The 23,261-nt window shown below is 41.7% G+C and overlaps 1 protein-coding gene across 4 annotated transcripts in view; it reads right to left on the reverse strand.

Moving 5' to 3' along the window:
- The window catches only part of BLNK (B cell linker), an 86,100-nt gene that overhangs the window by 7,452 nt on the left and 55,387 nt on the right, over nt 1–23,261 (reverse strand). For all 4 annotated transcript variants that reach the window (XM_020883162.2, XM_020883169.2, XM_020883156.2 and 1 more), the window contains 8 exons: nt 22,159–22,230; nt 9,975–10,047; nt 7,997–8,024; nt 7,164–7,206; nt 5,976–6,063; nt 5,508–5,539; nt 1,732–1,808; nt 854–937 (listed from right to left, as the gene is read on the reverse strand). In XM_020883162.2, the coding sequence (XP_020738821.2) occupies nt 854–937; nt 1,732–1,808; nt 5,508–5,539; nt 5,976–6,063; nt 7,164–7,206; nt 7,997–8,024; nt 9,975–10,047; nt 22,159–22,230 (497 nt within the window). The remainder of the gene's footprint in view (nt 1–853; nt 938–1,731; nt 1,809–5,507; nt 5,540–5,975; nt 6,064–7,163; nt 7,207–7,996; nt 8,025–9,974; nt 10,048–22,158; nt 22,231–23,261) is intronic.

The raw sequence follows: 23,261 nt of genomic DNA on the forward strand, positions 1-23,261 counted from the left end.
TCAAAAGGTAATTATTTAAGTATATGATTTTTGTTACTGATTAGAACGTGTTTTATTTTCTAAGAAAATACTTCAGTAAAATATATACTTATAGAAAACTCTGAATGAGGTCAGTGCTAACTTTTTGAGGCACTGAAGAGACTAGGATCTGGAAATGTGTGAAGGGACACATTAAGGTCAAATCTAAGGAGCACTCTTGAACTAGGAGCCATGTTCACAAGTTACCTATGAATAATAAAACATATCAGACAAATTCCATTCAAAAGCACTATAAGAAGAAAGCAGACATTGGGAACCAAAACATTTCAACTGATGGCAAGTGGAACTCTGCTTAGTGTTATGCGGCAGCCTGGATGGGTGGGGAGTTTGGGTGAGAACGGATACATGTATATGTATCCATATATGTATATGTATGGCTGAGTCCCTTCACTGTTCACCTGTAACTACCACATTATTTGTTGATCAATTGTACCCCAACACAAAATAAAAAGTTTTTAAAAAGTGTAACATGGCATTCCAAATTTAATTAAATATCTTTAAAAATATTATAGAATCATAAATTCAAAAATTATGAACAAAAAGTGGACAAAAAACAGCAAGGAAAAATACAATGACTTGATTAAACTCAGGAAAGAAGTTGAAGAGAAAGCAAAACTATATCAGAAATGAAGAAGAAATTAATTATAAGGAGGGCATGGCAACCCACTCCAGTATTCTTGCCTGGAGAATCCCCATGGACAGAGGAACGTGGCAGTCCATGGGGTTGCAGAGAGTCGGACAAGCACACATTATCAGGGTGACAACTGTGCCAATATAGGCTGAGGACAGAATACGAGATTTAAAACAGTCAAACCTTGTTTGATCTGTATAATGCCTCTTCGGCCGACTTTCGATCACAGGCACCAGCATACCACGGTTTACAGTGAACATCAGCTTCCTGTGAATGAGAAGGCATTGTTAAGCATGAGATGGCACTTCAATGACACTGTAGTTTCTGGGCACTAGAAACAAAGTTTGCATCACCAGAAAGACCTAACTACATTTGGGTGAGTAATCTGAAAATGAGTTTTATGCTTCTTTTGCTCAGCTGCAAGGATTACATAATTTTCCCATTTGACCTTAGGGGCTGGACTTAATACTTGAACAAAAGAACTAAGTCCTGCCAGATTCCTGAACCATTTATTCCTTTCTCCTAAATAAGTTACCGTCTCCCTTTCTATTATGATCTTATTGTGCTTTATGGACTGTTCTGTAATTTACAAAGCACGTTTATAAATATTATCTTATTTGATTCTTATTACCACTTTGAAGGCAAGATAAATACCTGCCATCATCCTTATTTTAAATTTGAGAAAGCTTAGAGACTTGCCCTTTCTCTGTCTTTTTTTAAAACTGCTATTTTATGTGTTTTAATATCATATGCCTCCACAGATCTATTCTGAGAAAATTACATAGTTTAAATAGAATCTATGTGAGAGGGAGAACAATAAAAACAGCACACTTCTTTGCTAGTTTTGAAGAAGCACCAATGGTTATTTATGGCATCCAGAATACAAATTAGAATAAATGGAGCAAGGTCTTAACAATTGGGGGAAAAAATGTATTCTGTACCCATCAGCAAATGACAACTCACAAGCCAACTTAAAATAGAATCTGTTCTCAAGTTTCACTTCCAAATCTCTCTTATAAGAAGGCATTCCCTTTCCTGCAGTTTATGAGTTCATGTCATACCTGTTCTGACAAACTGGAGTTAGATGAAAAGCTGGGTAGTGGGCCATCCACGGTTGGGCTTCCCCCTTCTGGAAATCCTGAAAGGGATTTGAAAAGTCAGTGGATCCTGTTATATCTCGATCAGTTACTATGCCTGTACATCAGCATTGCGCTGGGTGCTGCAAGGAGCACACACTCTGAAAAATCACAACATGAAAAATCACACACACCAAAAAATCCTTAAGGGTAGTGCTTCTCAAAGTGTGGCCTGAGCACCCTGGGGATCCCCAAGATTCTTTCAGGGGATTTGCAAGGTCTTTTCTAAATACGTATCTCTGTGAAGCCCAATTTTCTTCATATACTTCAACCAGTAAAACATACTGTAACAGGTTTAATGTAGATGCAGATTTGAGAATTTGGCTGTCTCTGTTACTGTAGGCATTTAAGAAATTTTAAAAGTGTAAAGCGACGCCACTCTTTTCACTAAATCGTTTTTTTTTTAATATAATTTTTTCATAGAAATATGTTACTTATTACATTACATTAACATGTAATGAGTTTAATATTTTTTAAATGGGTTAATAAAATCTTTAAATATCTTTAAATTAATATGTTAAATATTACTAGAAAGAAACACATAAACCCTAGTTCTTTGGGTCTGCAATGCTTTTAAGAGTGTTAGAATGGTCCTGAGGTCAAAATGATTGAGAATTGCTGCCTTAAGTACAAACTCCATGTAAATGTGAAGACATGAAATGGAGAAAATACTTGGCTGTATTTATTCATTCAAAAGCTTTGGGAATATACAGTAGTCAACAAAACAACAAAATATCTCTCCTTCCTCGAGCTTAAACTTTAATGGAGTGAGATAGGCAATAAAGACATAAGTAAACATACATATAATATTATAGAGACATAAGTGCTATGAAGAATAGACAGGGGAGCGGGTGGCGGATAGTTTTGGGCAAGTAGTGTGTTTATATAGACAAGTCAGGGAGACCTCACTGAGGTGACACTTGGGTAAGATCTGCAGTTGGAAAGGGAGGAGGCATGCGTATATCTCAGGGAAGGATGTTCCAGGTATAGGAAACAGTGAATGCAAGGGCCTGGCAAATTTGAGGAATAGAGAGGGAGCCACTGTGCCTGGAATACAGTGAGAAAAGGGGAGAAGAATAAGAAATGAAGTCAGACAGGAGGTGGGGAAGGGGCAAAGTTTGTGGGACCCCTGGGACACTTAACATGACTTAAGCTTTAACGAACATGGCATGGGAAGCTTTTGGAGGGTTTTGAATAGAATAGTAAAATTGTCTGCCTGTCTTTTAATAGGTCACTCTGGCTCCAGGGCTGAAAATAGAGAGAAGGTGGTGAGAACAAAGAGAGGAGACCAGTTGAGTGTTGCAAACCCAGACAGGAGATGATGGTGGCTTGCAGTACATAGTATCAATGGGAGTGGCAACAGTGATTGGATTCTGAACATATTTTGAAGGAACATTTGGAAAGAGTGTGAGGAAAGCGAGCGAGGAGTCATGGGTGACTCTAAGGTTTTGAGCAGAGCAACCAGTCATCCTTTCTTAGGAGGGAAAGTCTGCAAGAAAAACAGGATTAGATGAACCAAGTGCTTCAGATAAAAGTGTCCTGGATTTTCAAAGGTAAGAGCCACCATTGTTAACAGGAGGGAGCAGTGTGGCAGGCCCAGCAAGGTTAGGTATGAAGGAAGGCTGTCTTCTAACAGGTGGGGACAATATTCCCAGATGGGAGCAATGTAAGAGGTGGTCACGTGCTTCTAAGGTACATAGTACAAGGTGGCTAAGGGTTTCCATGGTTTGGGCAGCTGAGGGAGTTCAAGGCTGATATTTTCTGATCCCTGGATATGTGCTAGTCCTGTTCTGTTTTCCAAGTCTCAGCTCATTTCCCCCTCACATCTGCCCTATATAGGAGGAGCTCTCAGACCATGTTTTATAGATCAAGTCTTCCCTGGCCACTGTAGCCCTCACTGCCTCCAATCCTGTCTGTGCCCAACCCCTGCCACTTTGCTTCATTTTTCTTTATGGTACATTAGCATTTACCTGATACCATATGACTTATCTAGTTGTTTATTTTTCCTATCTCCTCCAGTAGAATAGAAGCTCCATAAGGGAGGGACTCATTTGTTTTGCTCACTGCTGTAGCCCCTATGTCTAGAATCAGTTCAGTTCAGTCGCTCAGTCATGTCCGACTCTTTGCAACCCTACGAACTACAGCACACTAGGCCTCCCTGTCTATCACCAACGCCCAGAGTTTACTCAAACTCATGTCCATTGAGTCGGTGATGCCATCCAACCATCTCATCCCCTGTCATCCCCTTCTCCTCTTGCCTTCAATCTTTCCCAGCATCAGGGTCTTTTCAAATGAGTCAGTTCTTCATATCAGGTGGCCAAAGAATTGGAGTTTCAGCTTCAGCATCAGTCCTTCCAATGAATATTCAGGACTTATTTCCTTTGGGATGGACTGGTCAGATCTCCTTGTAGTCCAAGGGACTCTCAAGAGTCTTCTCCAACACCACAGTTCAAAAGCATCAATTCTTCAGTGCTCAGCTTTCTTTATAGTCCAACTCTCACATCCATAATGACTACTGGAAAAACCATAGCCTTGACTAGACAGACCTTTGTTGGCAAAGTAATGTCTCTGCTTTTTAATATACTGTCTAGGTTGGTCATAACTTTTCTTTCAAGGACCAAGTGTCTTTTAATTTCATGACTGCAGTCACCATCTACAGTGATTGTGGAGCCCCCCAAAATAAAGTCTCTCACTGTTTCCATTGTTTCCCCATCTTTTGCCATGAAGTGATGGGACCGGATGACATGATCTTAGTTTTCTGAATGTTGAGTATCTAGAATAGTGCCTGGCATATGGCAGATGGTCAATAAGTATTTGTCAATTGAAAGAATGATTTGGGTTAAAAAACAGCAAAGGGTATAATAAAACTTTACATAGTAAAAAAAAAAATTCTATAACTACACCATTTCACTTGCATTCAGAATTTTAGAAAAGTTATATTTTGTTTCATTTATTTAAGATGAATCAACATCCAGTTAAAACCTAGTAAACAGATTTATGTTTATTTAAACACATGTACATTTTGTTTACAAAACAACAAAATTATTGTTTACAATAATTATTCTCTTTATTTAAATGTAACAGATCTTGAATACTTTGGAATATTTTTCAAATTATTCATGTCAGGAAGGGTTTTGTTTTGTGTTTTCATTTTTTTTCCTACATTAAGTAGAAAGCAAATTGAGGTTTGGGTAATTGTGTTCTGTGAGCCTGACTTCATATATTTTTAGGGTATTGTATTATTTGCCTTGGGAAAATTATTCAGATATTTGCTAAATCTTCTTTTCAGGGTACCTTTTATAGATACATTTTATAATCATTAAAAGGTATTTTAGATTTAATTTAAATATCATTTATTGAAAACCTTCTATGTACCAGGCACAACATGTTGTTTTACTTAATCATCTTATTTTGAAAATAGTTATATTGTTGTTGTGAAAATAAAAAATAAATGATGATCAGTAAAATAATCGAAACTAAAAAAGGAAAAAGTAAGAATGATCCCAAATCTATTTACTTTTCCGAACATCTCTATGAAATAAGTATTCTTGGCCCCATTTTACAGATGAGGAAACAAACTGGAGAGGATACTAAGACACTCCACTGGAAGAGGCAGTATTTCCCTGGACCCCTGGGTGGAGACATGAAGAGCCAGCTCACACAATACTTGATATTGCTCTTCATGCCTTCATTGTACTTACTTGGCAGAGGTATAGGTTTTTGATGAACTGCCCTGAAAAGAAGAAATTCAGATTAATTAAAGGGCAATGCAGAAGATGAATAAGTTTGACTTTTTGTTTGCACTGAAGATACTCAGAACAGGTGCATCACAAAGGATCAATAGGAAGAACCAATAAAACATATTTAAAGACAGGAGAGGCACTACAACGTTCAAGAGAAGTAGGATTATTCCCTTTAGTTTCTTTGAAAGAAGGAGGCTTAGCTTGTGTTAGATTTGACGTCAGTCCAATCATTAACCGAAATATTAGTTAAGTCTCTGTGATTCTAAGCAGTTCTTTTAAAGTTGTTGCCTACTTAGCATTTTTTAAAAATTTAATTGCAAAGCAATGAACTACTAAATCTTTACTGATCACTATAAGCCAGTGTTTCTGTGCAGTATGACAATGCAGGTGTTAAAGAAACTTATTTTTAAAGGAAAAGATTCTTACTTCGGGGCAGGAGGAGGAAACACCGGTGACTGCATATTTTCTTGTCTGTGACTAGATCCCCGGTGGCGTTCAGCAGGTATAGGTTTTTCTGCATTAAGAAAATGATCATATTAGGATTAGAGAGAAATGTCTATCCCCATGCCCAAACCCAGTATCAACTGAGAAGAACTGAGTTTGGTCAAATGTCTTCCCATGAGCAAGTCTTTCACCAAGAAGCTCTGAAGCCATGAAGTTTGCTCAGAGTTGTATTTACTTCCTGTAGAGGCTCACCCTAAGCCTTCACTATCACTCCAACTCCCTGCTCAGCAGGCATGGAGGACTATAAGGAATGGAAGGATAGCAAGCCAAAAGCATCAAAGGAAAGGCAGAAGAAAGCAAGACAACAGGAAAAGAGTCTGGAGGAAAGATGTGGGAAATGCTGGAAAAGACCCGGTGAAGCAATGAAAGCAGACAGGTGAGTAATAATGCACCTTCAGAAAATATCTACCACCCATCATCAGAGACAGGTATGCCCATGTTAACTCAGAAAATGGTAGCTTTTAACATTGAGTACCTTCAAGTGTGGAATTAGATGGGTACAGAACTTTCGTTTCTATGTAGTGTTTTAGGTCTTGAGATTATGAATGATTCTTCTGGGTTTTTTCCTCCCAGTATTTTTCAAATTCAAATTTTTTTTAAATGGGAAAGTTCTAATAGAAAGTATACATGGTTATGATCAAGGAAAGGAAGCATCTGAAGGTGTACTAAGAAGATAGCTATTTGAACTCAGGAAACATTGTTTTGAAAACTTAGCACAAGAACTTGTTCAAACAAACAGATTTTTAAAATTTTCATTACTTAACTTAGCCATTAATTCTGAGACATATGAATGGTTCTAAATCAGTCTGCACACCTATGTAAGGTTGTGGTACAGTTTCTGGCAAGTCATATCTGTCTACAGACAGGCAGGTTTGAGGCATGTCGACTGTAGTCTACTGCACAGATGTAGCTTGGCAAGCCCAGGTCCTGATCAGCTTTGCTACTCAATACTCGTGGCAAAGTAAAGACTGTTCTGTTTAAAAATTGAGTTTTATGTTTACAATTGCCTTATAAATAATGAAAGAAATTTAGAAATATATTTGTATACAAATTTTTAATCAAAATAACTTTTAGAGGACATGTTCTTCCATCAAAGTAATATAGATTTACCTTCGCAAACACTTGAGGCATTCTGTTGAGAGGCAACTGGAGTCTATTAATAAAAAAAAAGGGTAAGGATCTTCAATACAGTGGTATGTGGAAATAAAAGTCAAAACAATACTATTAAAATAAATACTGGGGAGAATATTTCTTTGATGCATGGCTTTTCTTTCAATGACAAGAACAACCATTAAAGACACACAGTCCCCAGCTCAACCTTTGCATCAAGTGATGATGGACCAGAAGTGTGTCATAGAAGGAGCGGTGTCACTTTGGTGACAGTCTGTCAGCAAGGCTGGTAGAAGGCATGGCCCCCAGCAGCTGCTGGGCAGTAGCGCCTGTGCAGTGGAAATCTGGCATCTGGCTGAGGTCTCAGAACCCCACCATCTTGGTGTTTGTGGTTGTAAATGTCAGGCTACAGTGAAGATACTAGGTCATGATGGGCTTCCTTAAATAGTGGGCTGGCTCAGGTTCCCCACGTTCTGGCCAGAATATGAGTGTAGTCAGGGCTGTGTGCCTGATGTACAGTTGTCGGTCATTAGCTCCCAGACCAGCGGGTGGGGAAGCAGACCCAGGGCCTCCCAAGGGGAAGGCAGAGGTCACAGGAGGCAGGGAGCCTGGCCTCTGCAACTACTTAACTCAGTGAAGCCACACGCTTCTTGGAAGATGGGACCCTCCCATCTTCCCTGCCTAAACGAGGATTCCAAGATTCTCTTGGACTGTCCAGGCAGCAGCAAGATTGCTGTTTCCTCTTAGCTGAAAGCACTGTCAACTTTAAATAAATAGATAAGAATGAACAATGCAGGAAATACGAAGCACATTTAAATGCAGAATTAACTCACTGTCTTCAGTGGCATAGCTGTTTTCTTCCTGGGGGATAAAAAGAGATTGACTTTGTTAAAACACAGCAGAGATAAAGAGGAGCTGATGACTTATCATTTTACTCTCAAATATAAACTAGAATAATGAAAGTGATACAAGTGTGTAAGAAGATGATCCATGAAGGGCAGAGAGGGGCAGAAACAGGATTCAGTCATGATCTTCTGAACCTCAGAGAGCATCCGCTGACAGATGGCCATGGGGTTAATGGGGATATACAGGAGAGCCAGTTGCCAGGGAGTCAAGATAACTGAGCTCTTGTTCCAGTTCTACAACTAATCACCCTGTGACCTAAGGCCTCTCTCTTGGCTGTGAGGGCCAGTCTGAGCTTTAGTTTCCTCATCTGTAACGTAAGGACCACAAACAGTATTTTCAAAGGTACATGCAGATCCCTCCCTTCCCCCGACAGCACCTCAGGGCTGCTGTGGGGGGAAGGAGGGTGAAGACGTGAGGGTGGCCCAGCAGATGTGTTTGCAGCCAGCGCCTCCCCACGCAGTGTCCCTCCAGCTTCTGGTGACTCCTCTCTACTGGACGTCTGCCTAGAATTTCACTCCAAACAGATAAACCCAAGACAAATGACATGTTTGAAAACCACTGTGACCTCTGGTCCTGAGGGTTCTTACATGAGCTAACATACCAGTTTGTCTTAGTTCAGTAGAGATTGGACTCTAATGTTGCACAATGTGCTTAGTTGCTCAGTCATTTCCGAGTCTTTGTGACCCCATGGACTGTAGCTTGCCAGGCTCACCTGTCCGTGGGGATTCTCCAGGCAAGAATACTGGAGTAGGTTGCCATGCCCTCCTCCAAGGGATCGTCCCAATCCAGGGATCAAACCCAGGTCTGCATTACAGGCAGATTCTTTACCATCTGAGCCACCAGGGAAGCTAAGGCTTTATAATTGTCTTCTGCGTTTATTCTAAATACTGGCTTTCTCTCCATCTCTCACTTTGTTTTGGCTGAAAGCTGGAAGATTGGGGGAAGGATACTAACAATTCCCAAGTGCCTCTAAGACACCTATTATTGGGTTAGACTATTCACATGTTATTTAAACCTCACACTGTCCTTTTTAAATGGGTATTTTTATTACATTTTAGAGATTAGGAGACTAAGTAACTTGTCTGAAGTCATAAAACTGAGCCAAGAGAGGTGTGCAGAGTTTTGCTTAATAAACCCCTGAAATTAAAAGCTCATTTGCTTAACTCAAAGGCAGAATTAAGACTGTAACCATGCAGGCCAGCCTTGGACAGATTTAAGTGTACTTTTAAAATAGCCTGTTGAGCCAATATGACATTATTGGGTCGCTGTTTGTAGTATTAACACATTACAATACTCACCCAATAGTTTACAAAGTTCTCCTAAATTCAATGAGAAAGAATGATCCTCTGATCTCCATTTTGAAAGGAACCTTAGCAGTGTTGCTTTGACTGAACATCCAGTGCATGCTGCTCTGTGTACAGTACATATTTGTTTACAGATCACTAACTACTTGGAAGAGTTAGCCAAGGAATAGAAAGTAGGAATGAAACCTGCTTGTGAGTCTTAAAATTATTCAAGCTCTGGACCTTCTGTTTTGTGGAGCACAAGTCAGTGAGCTCAAGATTTAACTGACAGCTCATGGGAGGAAAGACTACTAGCTTTTGATGTCAGCAGGGGCACCCGAAGTCCAACTTGAAGCATGCCTTGGATGTGGAGATGAGTAGGGCAGGAGGGTCTCATTTCCACACTCCAGAAGCACAGCTATTGTAATGTTAGGTGTGCCTGCATCTGAGCTTGGGCACGTGTGCTCTTCTGGATGGAAATAGCAGAAAGACACCTGCCCCACTTTGGCCCCCAGATACTCAGGCAGGACTCCTTTGTGGGTTCCAGGCAGGCTGCTCACAGCAGTGATAGAGACCAGTCACTTAAATCACAGAAAGTTGCTTCTCTGCAACAGGAACTTACCCGGCCCTGGGCAGTGGGGATGGCGCAGCAGGTAAAGAAGTTGACTTGGAGTCCCAGGCTCCACTCTTGCGACCTGCACAGACATATCCACAGGTCAGTCTCTGGTCCTGATGGCACAGTGAGCTGGCCTTGCTGGCAGGCTCCAAAAGACATGCTCATTTTTTGTTACTTTCAATTAAGCATATATAAGTAGTTACGTTGAAGTTTGGGGGGGAACCTATCATAGGCAAAGGTAATGAAATACTTTTTAAAATGCCAATTTATAAGCTCAGAACTGGGGTGTTAATTAGGAACTCCCATCCTAACATTGCTAAATGACCTCTCCTTGTCCCTATGGGACAAGTTAAGAACCTCTGATTCTGTGGGCTCAGTGAGAGCTCACAAGGGTTCATATGGGAGGGTGTTCACACTTGCATCTATAATCACTGCACATATGTGCACACCAGAGATGCCCAGAGTCAGAGGGGCACAGACCCACCACTCCTGATCACACCTAGAGATACCAATCATTCCTAACTGTGCACACTTACCTAGTACACACACCTCACCTCACATTTGGAGGACACTTATTCATTCATCTGTGCATTCTCAGGGCCTTCACCCGTTGCACAAATACACACATTGAGAAAAGCAGCAAGCTGTAACTGAAATCTCGTCTTCTGAAGCCACAAAAGGGACCCAGAAGGCCTTGTCCACCATGCCCACTTCCCCTCTCCCTACCTGACCATCATTACGAAAGTGGAAGGTGAGAGACTGGCAGAGATTCACTCCCTAGACAGGGAGCAGGCCTGGAAGGGGAGAGGCCAGAGCTAAGCCAGCACCCCTTAGCATCTCCTGGCTGCCTCCTCTCAGGCTGATATTCATCTGCCTGGACATTACTGCTCAGGGGCATGAAGGCCCTCTATTGAATTAAGTTGAACTGAATAAACATTTTAACTAAGGACCTACGACATTTACAAGTTCACAGTTCCTAATGGACTTAAAAGGGATATGCTATAAATGTAGGTTGGACTTGACCTCCGTATGTATTATTTGAGTTTGCAAGATAAAGCACATATAAGTAAACGGTGAGGGGATAATCAATTACTAAGAATTATTGAGAACCTGGTATGTGTAAAGCACTTGGAGGTACTATGTTAGTTGCTGTGGAAGAGCCAAAGAAGTAAATGTAGGCCTCTGCCTTCTCGGAATTTACAAGGGAAGACAAAGGCACCCCATGCCACCTCATCAGACAGGACCACCTATTCCAAACACAAAAAAGGGGGAAAGGCCTTGAAAAGTATTAAATGCAGACATCATAAAGTTCATTCTCATGTACTTCACTAGAAAGTCCTTCAGGCTCTCAGTCAGAGCCCACTGACTCTTTTTCTACACACAGTCCTTACAAAAGGGCTGATTTCCATAAGCTCTCACCAGCCGCATCTGCAAAAGGAGAGGCCCCTCCCATGTAACTCTTACTGAGATGTAACCCAACCCTGATGTGATTTTTTAAAACACTTTGAAAAAGAAGTTACACTTGAAATTTTTAACATTTCCTGTGGCAATAAACTGCAATATCAACTGAATATGTAGTAGTATGAGTCTTGTGTTTGAGTAGTATAAGTCCTAATGAAACTGTTTCATTAGCTAGGGCATCAAGTTGATATTGCTCTTCAAATTCTCAATATTTAAGATTGACATTGTGAGTGGGAGGTGCTTTCTTTGTGAAATACCCTCGTCTTGACTACCTAAATTTCAAGGGACTTTTACACATTCATAAGTTCAAAAGTCACAGCTATGCTGTTTTTTTCCTTATTGAATATGCTATAAATGAAGGCATTTGCAGTTAAGGTGAAATTTGCCTACATCCAAGGGGGAAAAGAAAAAATTGACATTGTGAAAATACCCTTGGCTACTCATAGATGTTGATGGAAGGTTTTGGTGAAGAGATTTAAAAAAAAAAAAACCAAAACCTTGCCTGAAAAATAAAGAAGTAGAAAGAAGTCTAAGTCAGAATTTCCTCCCAGCGGTCCCCTCTCTTTTTAAAAGCCAAGGGGTCACTTGGCCTGGGCATGTTATTGTTGTCACATCTACTGTCTGGCTTCTCTACTAAGCTTTCCCTTTCTGTTCTGCAAACAGCCAGACAACGTCTTCCTTTCCCCTTCCCTCCTCACAAATAACTCCTGTGATCAAAGGAGAGGGAGGGGCAGGTTGGCTGTCCTCGGTGCTGGTGGAGTCCAGTATGAGCGCTGGCCTTGCATCAGGAAGACACAGCTCCAGTTGTTTCTCTGTCACCAAACTGGCTATGTGACCTCTTACAAGTCACCACTCCTCAGTTTACCCCTCTGCGAGATGGGAATCCACTAGCTACTTTATCTAACACAGAGTTGTTGTGCTTAGGTAATAGGGTAACAATCCCCATGGCCAGCAGGTAAAGAATCCACCTGCAATGCAGGAGATGCCGGAGACTAGGGTTTGATCCCTGAGTTGGGAAGATCCCCTGGAGAAGGGCATGGCAATTCACTCCAGTATTCTTGCCTGGAGAATCCCATGGACAGAGGAGCCTGGCGGACTACAGTCCATGGGGTTGCAAAAAGTTGGACACGACTGAAGCAACTTAGCACACACACGCATGAACATGTAGAGAATTAACCAGATTCTCAGCTGGTGCTGTACATGCATGATCAGTTGCTTCAGTCATGTCCGACTCTTTGCAACCCCATGGACTGTAGCCCTTTGTCCCATGGACAGAAGAGCCTGGTGGGCTACAGTCCATGGGGTTGCAAAGAGTCGGACATGACTTAGCAGCTGGGCAGTCACTAAGCAAAGTAAAATTATTGCTGGAAAGGGATTGAAAGTATTTGATGGTCAAAAACATTGAGTAAAGTGAAAGGAGTGAGATGGAAAAGACTACACATTATATGACTCCATCTGTATGAATGTTCATAAAAGATAACTCTGTAGCAACAGACACAGAAGGCAATGGCATCCCCACTCCAGTACTCTTGCCTGGAAAATCTCATGGACAGAGGAGCCTGGTAGGCTGCAATCCATGGGGTTGAGAGTAGGGCATGACTGAGTGACTTCATTTTCACTTTTCACTTTCATGCATTGGAGAAGGAAATGGCAACCCACTCTAGTTATTCTTGCCTGGAGAATCCCAGGGACAGAGGAGCCTGGTGGGCTTGCTGTCTATGGGGTCGCTAAGCAACTTAGCAGCAGCAGCAGCAGCAGCAGCATAGCAACAGAAAGCAGATCAGAATACCCAGGGCTGAGCATGGGAACATCATTGACCAAAAATGGGCACCAAGGCTCTTTTTTTTCTTTTTTTTTTTTCCCAAGGCTCTTTTGGAGTTGGGGTGAACATGGTAAATTTCTAAAATGGATTGTAGTGTTGGTTACAAAACTCTGTAATTGTAATGATTTACCAAAACCATTGTAAAATGAATGGGTTTTATGACTTATGCTAGTTATAAAGGATCTCAGTAAATATGATTATTGCTATTTTCATCTTATTCTCTTGTTATCAACCACTGCAGTGTCTCTAGATGCTGGGCACTGGGCCAGGTACTTCACATGTGTCACTTCTGAGCCTCCCATAAGATCCAAGGGAGTGAACAGGGGCTCAGAGAGGTTAAGGGGAAGGTCCATTGCTGAAAACTAAGGTTATTCATGTTGAAAGCCCAGGCAGGCAGTATCCTCTCCAGTCAAAATCTCATAATGTTCTCCTGGGGGCATGACTGGGCTGTCAGACTCTCTTGCTGCTTCTTCCTGTTGTGGGGAAAGATTAGTGAAATAGAGGGGTGCTTTTGTGGATGCCCATGGGAGGATGCAGAATGACTCCTCCAAGGCCAGTGACGCTTCCTGTCACTCTGGCTGAAGTCAGACCCCTGGGCATGGCTGGGGAGGGACAACATCATACCCTCCTTACTGCCAGGATCCCCACTTCCTGGTAAAGCTGAATTCTTGGTTGGAAAACTCCAAGGCAGAAATGGGGGATGCAGTAGAGGGAGAGTGTCCAAAAGCATACTAACCAAAGAGAAAAATCAGCTCTGTTTAAATCACAGTGAGCAAAATTTATGCTAATTTAAAATTTTTTATTTATTTATTTAGCTTCGCTAGGTCTTAGTTGCAGCATGTAAGATCCTCAGTTGTGGCATGCGAAGTCTTTAGTTGCGGTATATGGGATCTAGTTCCCTGACCAGGGATCAAACCTAGGCCCCCTGCACTAGGAGGTCAGAGTCTTAGCCACTGGATTGCCAGGGAAGTCCCTATGTTAATGTTTGATTTAACAGCACAGGCTTTGCATAAGCTGCTGGTTACTAAGTTTTCTTAACTGGGAAAACAATTTACCCTTAGTTTTTCCTTCAACCACATTTATTTTATACTGTTCATACTGTTCATGGGATTCTCAAGGGAAGAATGCTGAAGTGGTTTTCCATTCCCTTCTCCAGTGGACCACATTTTGTCAGAACTCTCCACCATGACCCATCCGTCTTGAGTGACCCTACTTGGCATCACTCATAGTTTCATTGAGTTAGACAAGAGTGAACATTGACATTTTAGGAATCAGTGAACTAAAATGGACTGGAATAGGCAAATTTAATTCAGATGACCATTATATCTACTACTGTGTGCAACAATGCCTTAGAAAATGGAGTAGCCTTCATTGTCAAAGGGGTACTCTGGTGGCTCAGAGGTTAAAGCATCTGCCTGCAATGCAGGAGACCAGGGTTTGATCCCTGGGTCAGGAAGATCCCCTGGAGAAGGAAATGGCAACCCACTCCAGTATTCTTGCCTGGAGAATCCGATGGAGGGAGGAGCTTGGTAGGCTACAGTCCAAGGGGTCGCAAAGAGTCGGACACAAATAAGCTACTTCACTTTCACTTTCATAGTCAACAAAAGAGTCGGAAATGCAGTACTTGAGTGCAATCTCAAAAGCAACAGAATGCTGTTTGTTTCCAAGGCAGGCCATTCAATATTACAGTAATCCAAGTCTATGCCCCAACCAGTAATGCTGAAGAAGCTGAAGTTGAATGGTTCTATGAAGACCTACAAGATCTTCTAGAACTTACACCCAAAAATGATGTCTTTTTCATCATAGGGGACTGGAATGCAAAAGTAGGAAGTCAAGAGATACCTGGAGTAACAGGCAAATTTGGCCTTGGAGTACAGAATGAAGCAGGCTAATAGAGTTTTGCCAAGAGAACGCACTGGTCATAGCAAACACCCTCTTGCAACAACACAAGAGAAGACTCTACACATGGACATCACCAGATGGTCAACACCGAAATCAGATTGATTATATTCTTTGTAGCCAAAGATGGAGAAGCTCTATATAGTCAGCAAAAACAAGACCGGGAGCTGACTGTGGCTCAGATCATGAACTCCTTATTGCAAAATTCAGACTTAAATTGAAGAAAGTAGGAAGAAAAACCACTAGACCATTCAAGTATGACATAAATAAAATCCCTAAAGATTATACAGTGGAAATGACAAATAGATTCAATGGATAAGATCTGATAGACAGAGTGCCTGAAGAACTATGGACAGAGTTTCATGACATTGTACAGGAGGCAGTGATCAAGACCGTCCCCAAGAAAAAGAAATGCAAAAAGGCACAGTGGTTGTCTGAGGAGGCCTTACAAATAGCTAAGAAAAGAAGAAAAGCTATAGGCAAAGGAGAAAAGGAAAGATATACCCATTTGAATGCAGAGTTCCAAAGAATAGCAAGGAGAGATAAAAAAGCCTTCCTCAGTGATTGATGTAAAGAAATGGAGGAAAACAATAGAATGGAAAGACTAGAGATCTCTTTAAGAAAAGTAGAGATATCAAGGGAATATTTCATGCAAAGATGGGTACAATAAAGGACAGAAATGGTATAGACCTAACAGAAGCAGAAAATATTAAGAGGTGAAAATGAGATGGATGAAACTGGAGCCCATTATACAAAGAGAAGTAAGCCAGAAAGATAAAGACCATTACAGTATACTAACACATATATATGGAATTTAGAAAGATGGTAATGATAACCCTATATTCAAAACAGAAAAAGAGACTCAGATGTATAGAACAGACTTGTGGACTCTGGGAGAAGGCGAGGGTGGGATGTTTCAAGAGAACAGCATCGAAACATGTATATTATCTAGGGTGAAACAGATCACCAGCCCAGGTTGGGTGCATGAGACAAGTGCTCAGGCCTGGTGCACTGGGAAGACCCAGAGGGATCGGGTGGAGAGGGAGGTGGGAGGGGGGACCGGGATGGGGAATACATGTAAATCCATGGCTAATTCATTTCAATGTATGACAAAAACCACTGCAATGATGTAAAGTAATTAGCTTCCAACTAATAAAAATAAATGAAAAAAAAAAAAAAGAGGTGAAAAAAATACACAGAAGAGCTATACAAAAAAGATAACCATGATGGTGTAATCACTCACCTAGAGCCAGACATCCTGGAATGCGAAGTCAAGTGGGCCTTAGGAAGCATCACTACAAACAAAGGTAGTGGAGGTGATGGAATTCCAGTTGAGTTATTTCAAATCCTAAAAGATTATGCTGTGAAAGTGCGGCACTCAATATGCCACTGGAAAAGTCAGCAGTGGCCATGGGACTGGAAAAGGTCAGTTTTCATTCTAATCCCAAATAATGTTCAAACTACTGCACAACTTCATTCATCTCACATGCTAGCAAAGTAATGCTCAAAATTCTCCAAGCCAGGCTTCAACGTACATGAACCGTGAACTTCCAAATGTTCAAGCTGGATTTAGAAACGCCAAAGGAATCAGAGATCAAATTGCCAACATCCATTGGATCATCGAAAAAGCAAGAGTTTCAGAAAAACATCTACTTCTGCTTTATTGACAATGCCAAAGGCTTTGACTGTGTGGATCACAACAAACTGTGGAAAATTCTTCAAGAGATGGGAATACCACACCACCTCACCTGCCTCTTGAGAAATCTGTATGCAGGTCAAGAAGCAACAGTTAGAACCGGACATGGAACAACAGACTGGTTCCAAATTGGGAAAGGAGTACGTCAAGGCTGTATATTGTCACCCTGCTTATTTAACTTATATGCAGCATACATCATGTGAAATGCTGGGCTGGATGGAGCACAAGCGGGAATCAAGATTACAAGGAGAAATATCAGTAACCTCAGATATGCAGATGACACCACCCTTACAACAGAAAGCAAAGAAGAGCTAAAAAGCCTCTTGATGAAAGTGAAAGAGGAGAGTGAAAAAGCTGGTTTAAGACTCAACATTCAAAAAACTAAGATCGTGGCATCTGGTCCCATCACTTCATGGCAATGGAGAATGCCATGGCATGGGGAAACAATGGAAACAGTGAGAGACTTTATTTTTCTGGGCTCCAAAATCACTGCAGATGGTGATTGCAGCCATGAAATTAAAAGACAATTGCTCTTTGGAAGAAAGGTTATGAACCTAGGCAGCATATTGAAAAGCAGAGACATTATTTTGCCAACAAAGGTCTGTCTAGTCAAAGCTATGATTTTTCCAGTAGTCAAGTATGGATGTGAGAGTTGGACTATAAAGGAAGCTGAGAGCCAAAGAATTGATGCTTTTGAACTATGGTGTTGGAGAAGACTCTTGAGAGTCCTTTGGACTGCAAGGAGATCTAACCAGTCCATCCTAAAGGAAATCAGTCCTGAATATTCATTGGAAGGACTGTTGCTGAAGCTGAAACTCCAATACTTTGGCCACTTGATGTGAAGAACTGACTCTTTGGAAAAGACCCTGATGGTGGGAAAGATTGAAGGCAGGAGAAGGGGACGACAGAGGATGAGATGGTTGGATGGCATCACTGACTCGATGGACATGGGTTTAAGCAAGCTCTGGGAGTTGGTGATGGACAGGAAAGCCTGGAGTGCTGCAGTCCATGGGGTCGAAAAGAGTCAGACATGGCTGAGCAACTGAACTGAACCGAACTGAACATGTATTTTATTAACCATCCTTTATTCTGTTTTACATACAGTGTTGCTAAATTTCCCTATTCTTAATAATTCAGTGTTGACATTGTAAGCCTTTGGGATTTAATCTATTTTAGCTGTTACAGACACCCTATACATATCGTTAGTGGGACTTGCACACTAGCTGAAGCATCTAGAGTCTCATGCACTGCTTGAATTCTTACAAAATACATAAAGACATTGTATTTAATAACTTCAGAACAATTTGGGCTACAGGTAAAATTCAACTTGCACACTAGCAAGGAATTGTAAATTCCAAAACTCTGCTCACTCCCACCCCACCCCATTTTAGGAAAATAAGGAAATAAGAATATTTTAAAATGCAGTTTTCTTAGAGGATGCTCAGAAATACACACCTTGAGTACCATCTTCTGACAAAAGCTACAAAATCAACCAGAGCTTGCACCACCTTCTAAATGCACATTTAGAAATAAATCACAATGGGTGACATTCTTTCAGTTTGTTTAGACCAGTGCTTCTGAACGGGGAGTGATTTTGTCTCACTCCTCCAGGCAGTGACTGGAGACATCTTAGCCAATCACTGTTGGGGAAGGGGGGACACTGGCATCTAGTGGGCAGGGGCTAGAGATGCTGCTGAACGTCCGCAGTGCACAGGACAGCCCCCACAAGAGTCACCTAGCCCCAAGCGCCAACTGTGCTGAGGCTGGAAAAATGTGATTTACAGTAAAACTTTATATGGAGAGAAAGGAACACTTCCCTGAGATGTGCACAGGCTGCTCTACCAGACTGGTCTTGAATTAAGGCAGGTTGAACAAGTGATTCTGGGCAATAATAATAAGAATAAATCACAAAAGAGCTTGCTTTTTATGTATGATTCATATCTTTTTACTCATTTAATGCTCACAATATCCTGAGACATAGGTGCCATTCTCTCCTTCATTTTTTTCAGTAGGGGAAACAGACAGGGAGATTACTTAGCTTGCTTGAAGGCTAGTACCTAGTGAGTGTCAGAGCCAAGGCTTAGACCATCTGGCTTTGGAGTCTGGTCTAAGTCCCACCTCCACTTCTTCCACTTCTGGGCTAAGTCCCACTTCTGTGCTTCTTAGGATGGAACACCGAGCAAGAGAGCCTGCCTTTGCGCCTAATCCAGCATGTGATCCTTGGCCAGCACTTTATTAGCCATCAAAGAGCCAAGAGCAACATTAACCAGAAGCAAGTGTCAGGCTTCCCTTATAGCTCAGTTGCTGAAGAATCCGCCTGCAATGCAGGAGACCCCAGTTCAATTCCTGGGTCGGAAAGATCCACTGGAGAAGGGATAGGCTACCCACTCCAGTATTCTGCAATGCGGGAGACTTGGGTTCCATCCCCAGGTTGGGAAGATCCCCTGGATAAGGGAAAGGCTACCCACTTAGTATTCTGGCCTAGAGAATTCCATGGACTGTATAGTCCCGGACACAACTGAGTGACTTTTACTTTCAAGTGTCACGATGGGGTACTTTGATAGGAACACCTGAAACCTTAGCACTATCATGATGCCTATAGGGCAATTTCTGAAGCCTTTAAAGGACAATGGTTCAATTATTCAAAGACATAGGCCAGGAGTCTGATTATTCATTTTATAAAAATCATCTCTGAAAACTATACTGTTTGCATACTCAGAAACTCCCTCTAACTGTTCAGGTTTGTTCCTTAAGGTAACTCACTTCCTTCCTCCTCCTGAACTTTCTTCTGTCTATATCCAACAGTCATTTAACCAGGAAATTATTTTCTTGTTCAAGTTTGGTTTCTGCATCTGATGCCTCTAGTGATAAAATTTAACCATACTAGATTAATGTAAAACTAATGAATAGTAAATCCAGTGGGCTAATGACTTCATAATGGGACCATATAATTCCTTAAAGACAGTCAGAGTTGTGGGGCTCAATTGCTCTCAATTAACTGACCCACCTACCATTTCAGCACATGCTCTGAGCCAGGACCTGTCTGGGCCCTAGAAACACAAGTATGAGCAAGACATGGAGCTGAGAGTCTTACAGGAAAAACAGAGATCTCAGGAAGGATCAGGGGATAAAGGGGAAGTGCAGGGTGCAACAGGCGTGCACATTGAGGGGATCTAGCCCACTGTGGTATCAGGAAAGGCCTCCTGTGTCAGCAATACTAAGGCAGTGTCTTCAAGGAGCTTGCAACATACTTAGGGAGATTAGACTGAGACCCAAAGCAATTGGAGAATAGGCGCGGGCTGAGTATGAGTGGGATGAGGCTTATGGCAAAGAAAAGCTCTCTGAGGGCTAAAGAACACAGGAAGCTTCCAGGAGGGGAGACTTCAAGCTGGACCTTGAAGGATGTGCAGGATTTGGTGTCATAAAAGTGAGAACACAAACAAATGCCAGAAGGCAGGACCTGTGAAAAATAGGCTGATTGGAGTATCAGGTGTGTTTTAGGAAGGCAAGAAGAGCATTTTAAGATGTAAGCGCCAGAGAGTATTAAACTATTGTTCTAAAGGAGTGCTTAAACCTTCATTTATCTGTTTCAATGAAACATTTTCTATTCCAGCAATGACGGCTCTTCGGAGTTATCACAGGTCAGGAGTCTCTATTTCAGTTGGGAAGAAAGTAACCACACCATGACATTTTAGTTTGGTGTGTTGACATTTGTTCCCAGGAATGAAGATGAGTTGGATAAGATGAGTCTGACCGCTACGCTGCAAGTGTAAAGAGCTTGCTGGTTCTGAGGGTGAGGAGGAGTAAGAACTTGTGAAGAGGGTGAGCAATTGCACAGGAAATGACTCTAGGAAAATATACTAAAAAATACTCTTCTTTCATTTTCTCCCAAGGAGCACATCACTGAAAGCAGAGGTCAGTTTCCTAATCTCTGTGTCGAGCCTTCAGGTCTGGGGGAGAAGGGAGTGTGTGTGTGTGTGTGTGTGTGTGTGTGTGTGTTGGGTACACAGTTGGGGAGAGGATAAGGAGGAATGCTGTGGAGGAGGCTCCTACATCTCTCTGTGCTATAATAGGATGAGGGGATGGGCATTACTCAGCACTGGGGGTCTCAGTCTGGGAGTTGCCAGACCCTACAGGAGAAGAAGGTCCCTTGGAGAAGGAAATGGCAACCCACTTCAGTATTCTTGCCTGGAAAATTCCATGACCAGAGGAGCCTGGCGGGCTACAGTTCATGGGGTCGCAAAAGAGTCGGACACAACCGAGTGACTAAACAACAGCAACAGGAGACACTTAGGAAGCACTGAGTGTTCATGGTTTGGGTAGGGATGACATGGTAAAAAGTGTGTAATGGGAGGAAGCTAGCAACATTTGGAAGGGTCAGAAGCTCATCTCAGTGACTGAGGAAAGAGCCTAGAGGCGAGGATCTGCTTAGTGGACTCTGTAAGATAGAAGGTATGAAGTGTTAAAGAAAGCCTGGTTAAGGTGGTGGCAACTAAAATAGAAGAGCAAATTCAGGAAAAAAGCAATAGGATTGGGAAAGAGCGCAAGCACTCTGAGACGTGGAGCCCGGAGGCTGACGTGTGAAGAGGAATAGGAATGCCTAAAGAGTAGGAGTGATGGATGCATTGAGCTTGTGGTGGTGGGAAGGAAGGAAGCTTAAGTTTGGACACCAGAGGGTTATTAGCTTAGACCACCGAAGTGAATCCAGGAGAATGGGTACACCTGGAAGAAGTGAAAAATAATGGTTTACTGAGCACCTACTGTATATCAGGCACTTAAGAATTTCCCACTCACATTTTCAGAATTCTCCTGTCTCAGGGCTTGGGCTGTTGTCTCCATTTACAGAGGAGAAAATGTGATGCTTGGAGAGGTGAAGTACAGACCCAATGTGATACAGTTGAGGACGGGGAGCACTGGGATGCCTGGCTCAGAACCCACATTCTTAACCTGCACGATATTCTGCAAGAAGAGCAAAGGGCTAAGGCTGACCCGTGCAGGCATCCTCAGTCAGGGGAGGGGAGGAGGAGGAGAAATCAGTGAAGTGCCCGGAGAGGTCACATGAAGACCAGGATGTGTCTGTTGGAGACGCAGGGACGTGGGGACAAGGGTCCCCACATGGGTGCCACCACACAGTGGATGAACACAAGAAGTCTCTGCTGCTGCTTATGAAGACATTTGGAAATACAAGGGACTGTTTCATAATATTTGGTCTGAGTTGTTTATCTTATTTAGAGTGGATTGAAAACCAAATCCCCAAATGTAATCATTTCACAATAAAAAAACAAAAACACCAAATCTTGTGTATACTCTACCTGGAGCTGTCCCTGGAGGAGAGGCTGACCTTGAGGAGTTATTCGGCTTGATTGATCTATTCACCATGGGAGCTGAAACACACAATCATATATATATTAGGGTTATATGAATATATTGTAGACACAGTCTACTGATGGTGATTTACACTTATGGAAAAATGCATGGTAGAAATAATGGGCTAGACCAGATAATTCGCAAAGAATGGGAGATACAATTAAGCCCACAAGCCATTAAAAGTAGCCTTTTCAGTAGAAAAAAAGAAACATTTTTCGAATGAATATGTTAATAATTAAAGTGAATATTTGCTTGGAATTTCATTTGCCAAACTGGGGGTCTCAGAGATGAAAGAGTTTGTTTTTCATCAGGGGAACATGTATTAAACTAACAGTGGAGGGCCCAAATTAATAGCTCTGCATTCCCTGCCACTCATAACACATCATTGCTCTTGGATTTTGTAGGTTTTGGGGATATGGAGGCATTTCATTTGTACTTATTGTTTTATGGTTATGGGTGAATTCAGGAATCCTGGAGGGCCTACAAGCTGTTGTTGATATTTAGGGTGTGAAGGCGAGGGCTGTGACATGATGACAGTGTAAAACCTGAGTACGGCTACTTCCGAGTTCAAGTTTATTAGATGAGTAGTGTTACTTGAAGAGGCAGCATTTATACAGGATTATATTCTCCATAGCAACTACGTCCAAAGTAATCCTACCCTAATTCTCGCCTCATCTGAGGGTACGTGGCATGGGCTTTTTAAGATAATTTATTTGTAACTGCATTTGTTATTTCGTGAAGGATTTACAAATGAAATGTTTCTTGTGGGCCTGATGTAGCACTAAATTTTAAAGAATTAGAACACAGAGCATATTTTATTCTTTCATTTTCTCAGTCTTCTGCAGAAATTATTCCTGGTACAATATTTGTAAAGTCAGCCTGGTGGCTCATGACCTCATTAGTATTAGATTTTATGAGAAACCCATTCTTAGTGAAGAGCTAAAGAGAAGAAGCTAGGTGCTTTTATAATTTGAGAAGACAGTATTAAATCACGGAAGAGGATGGAGAAAGAAGAATCAAGGTTGAAAAATACAGGGATGGGTTGCTC

This window comes from Odocoileus virginianus, chromosome 7, assembly GCF_023699985.2.
Source record: "Odocoileus virginianus isolate 20LAN1187 ecotype Illinois chromosome 7, Ovbor_1.2, whole genome shotgun sequence".
Lineage (NCBI taxonomy): Eukaryota > Metazoa > Chordata > Mammalia > Artiodactyla > Cervidae > Odocoileus > Odocoileus virginianus.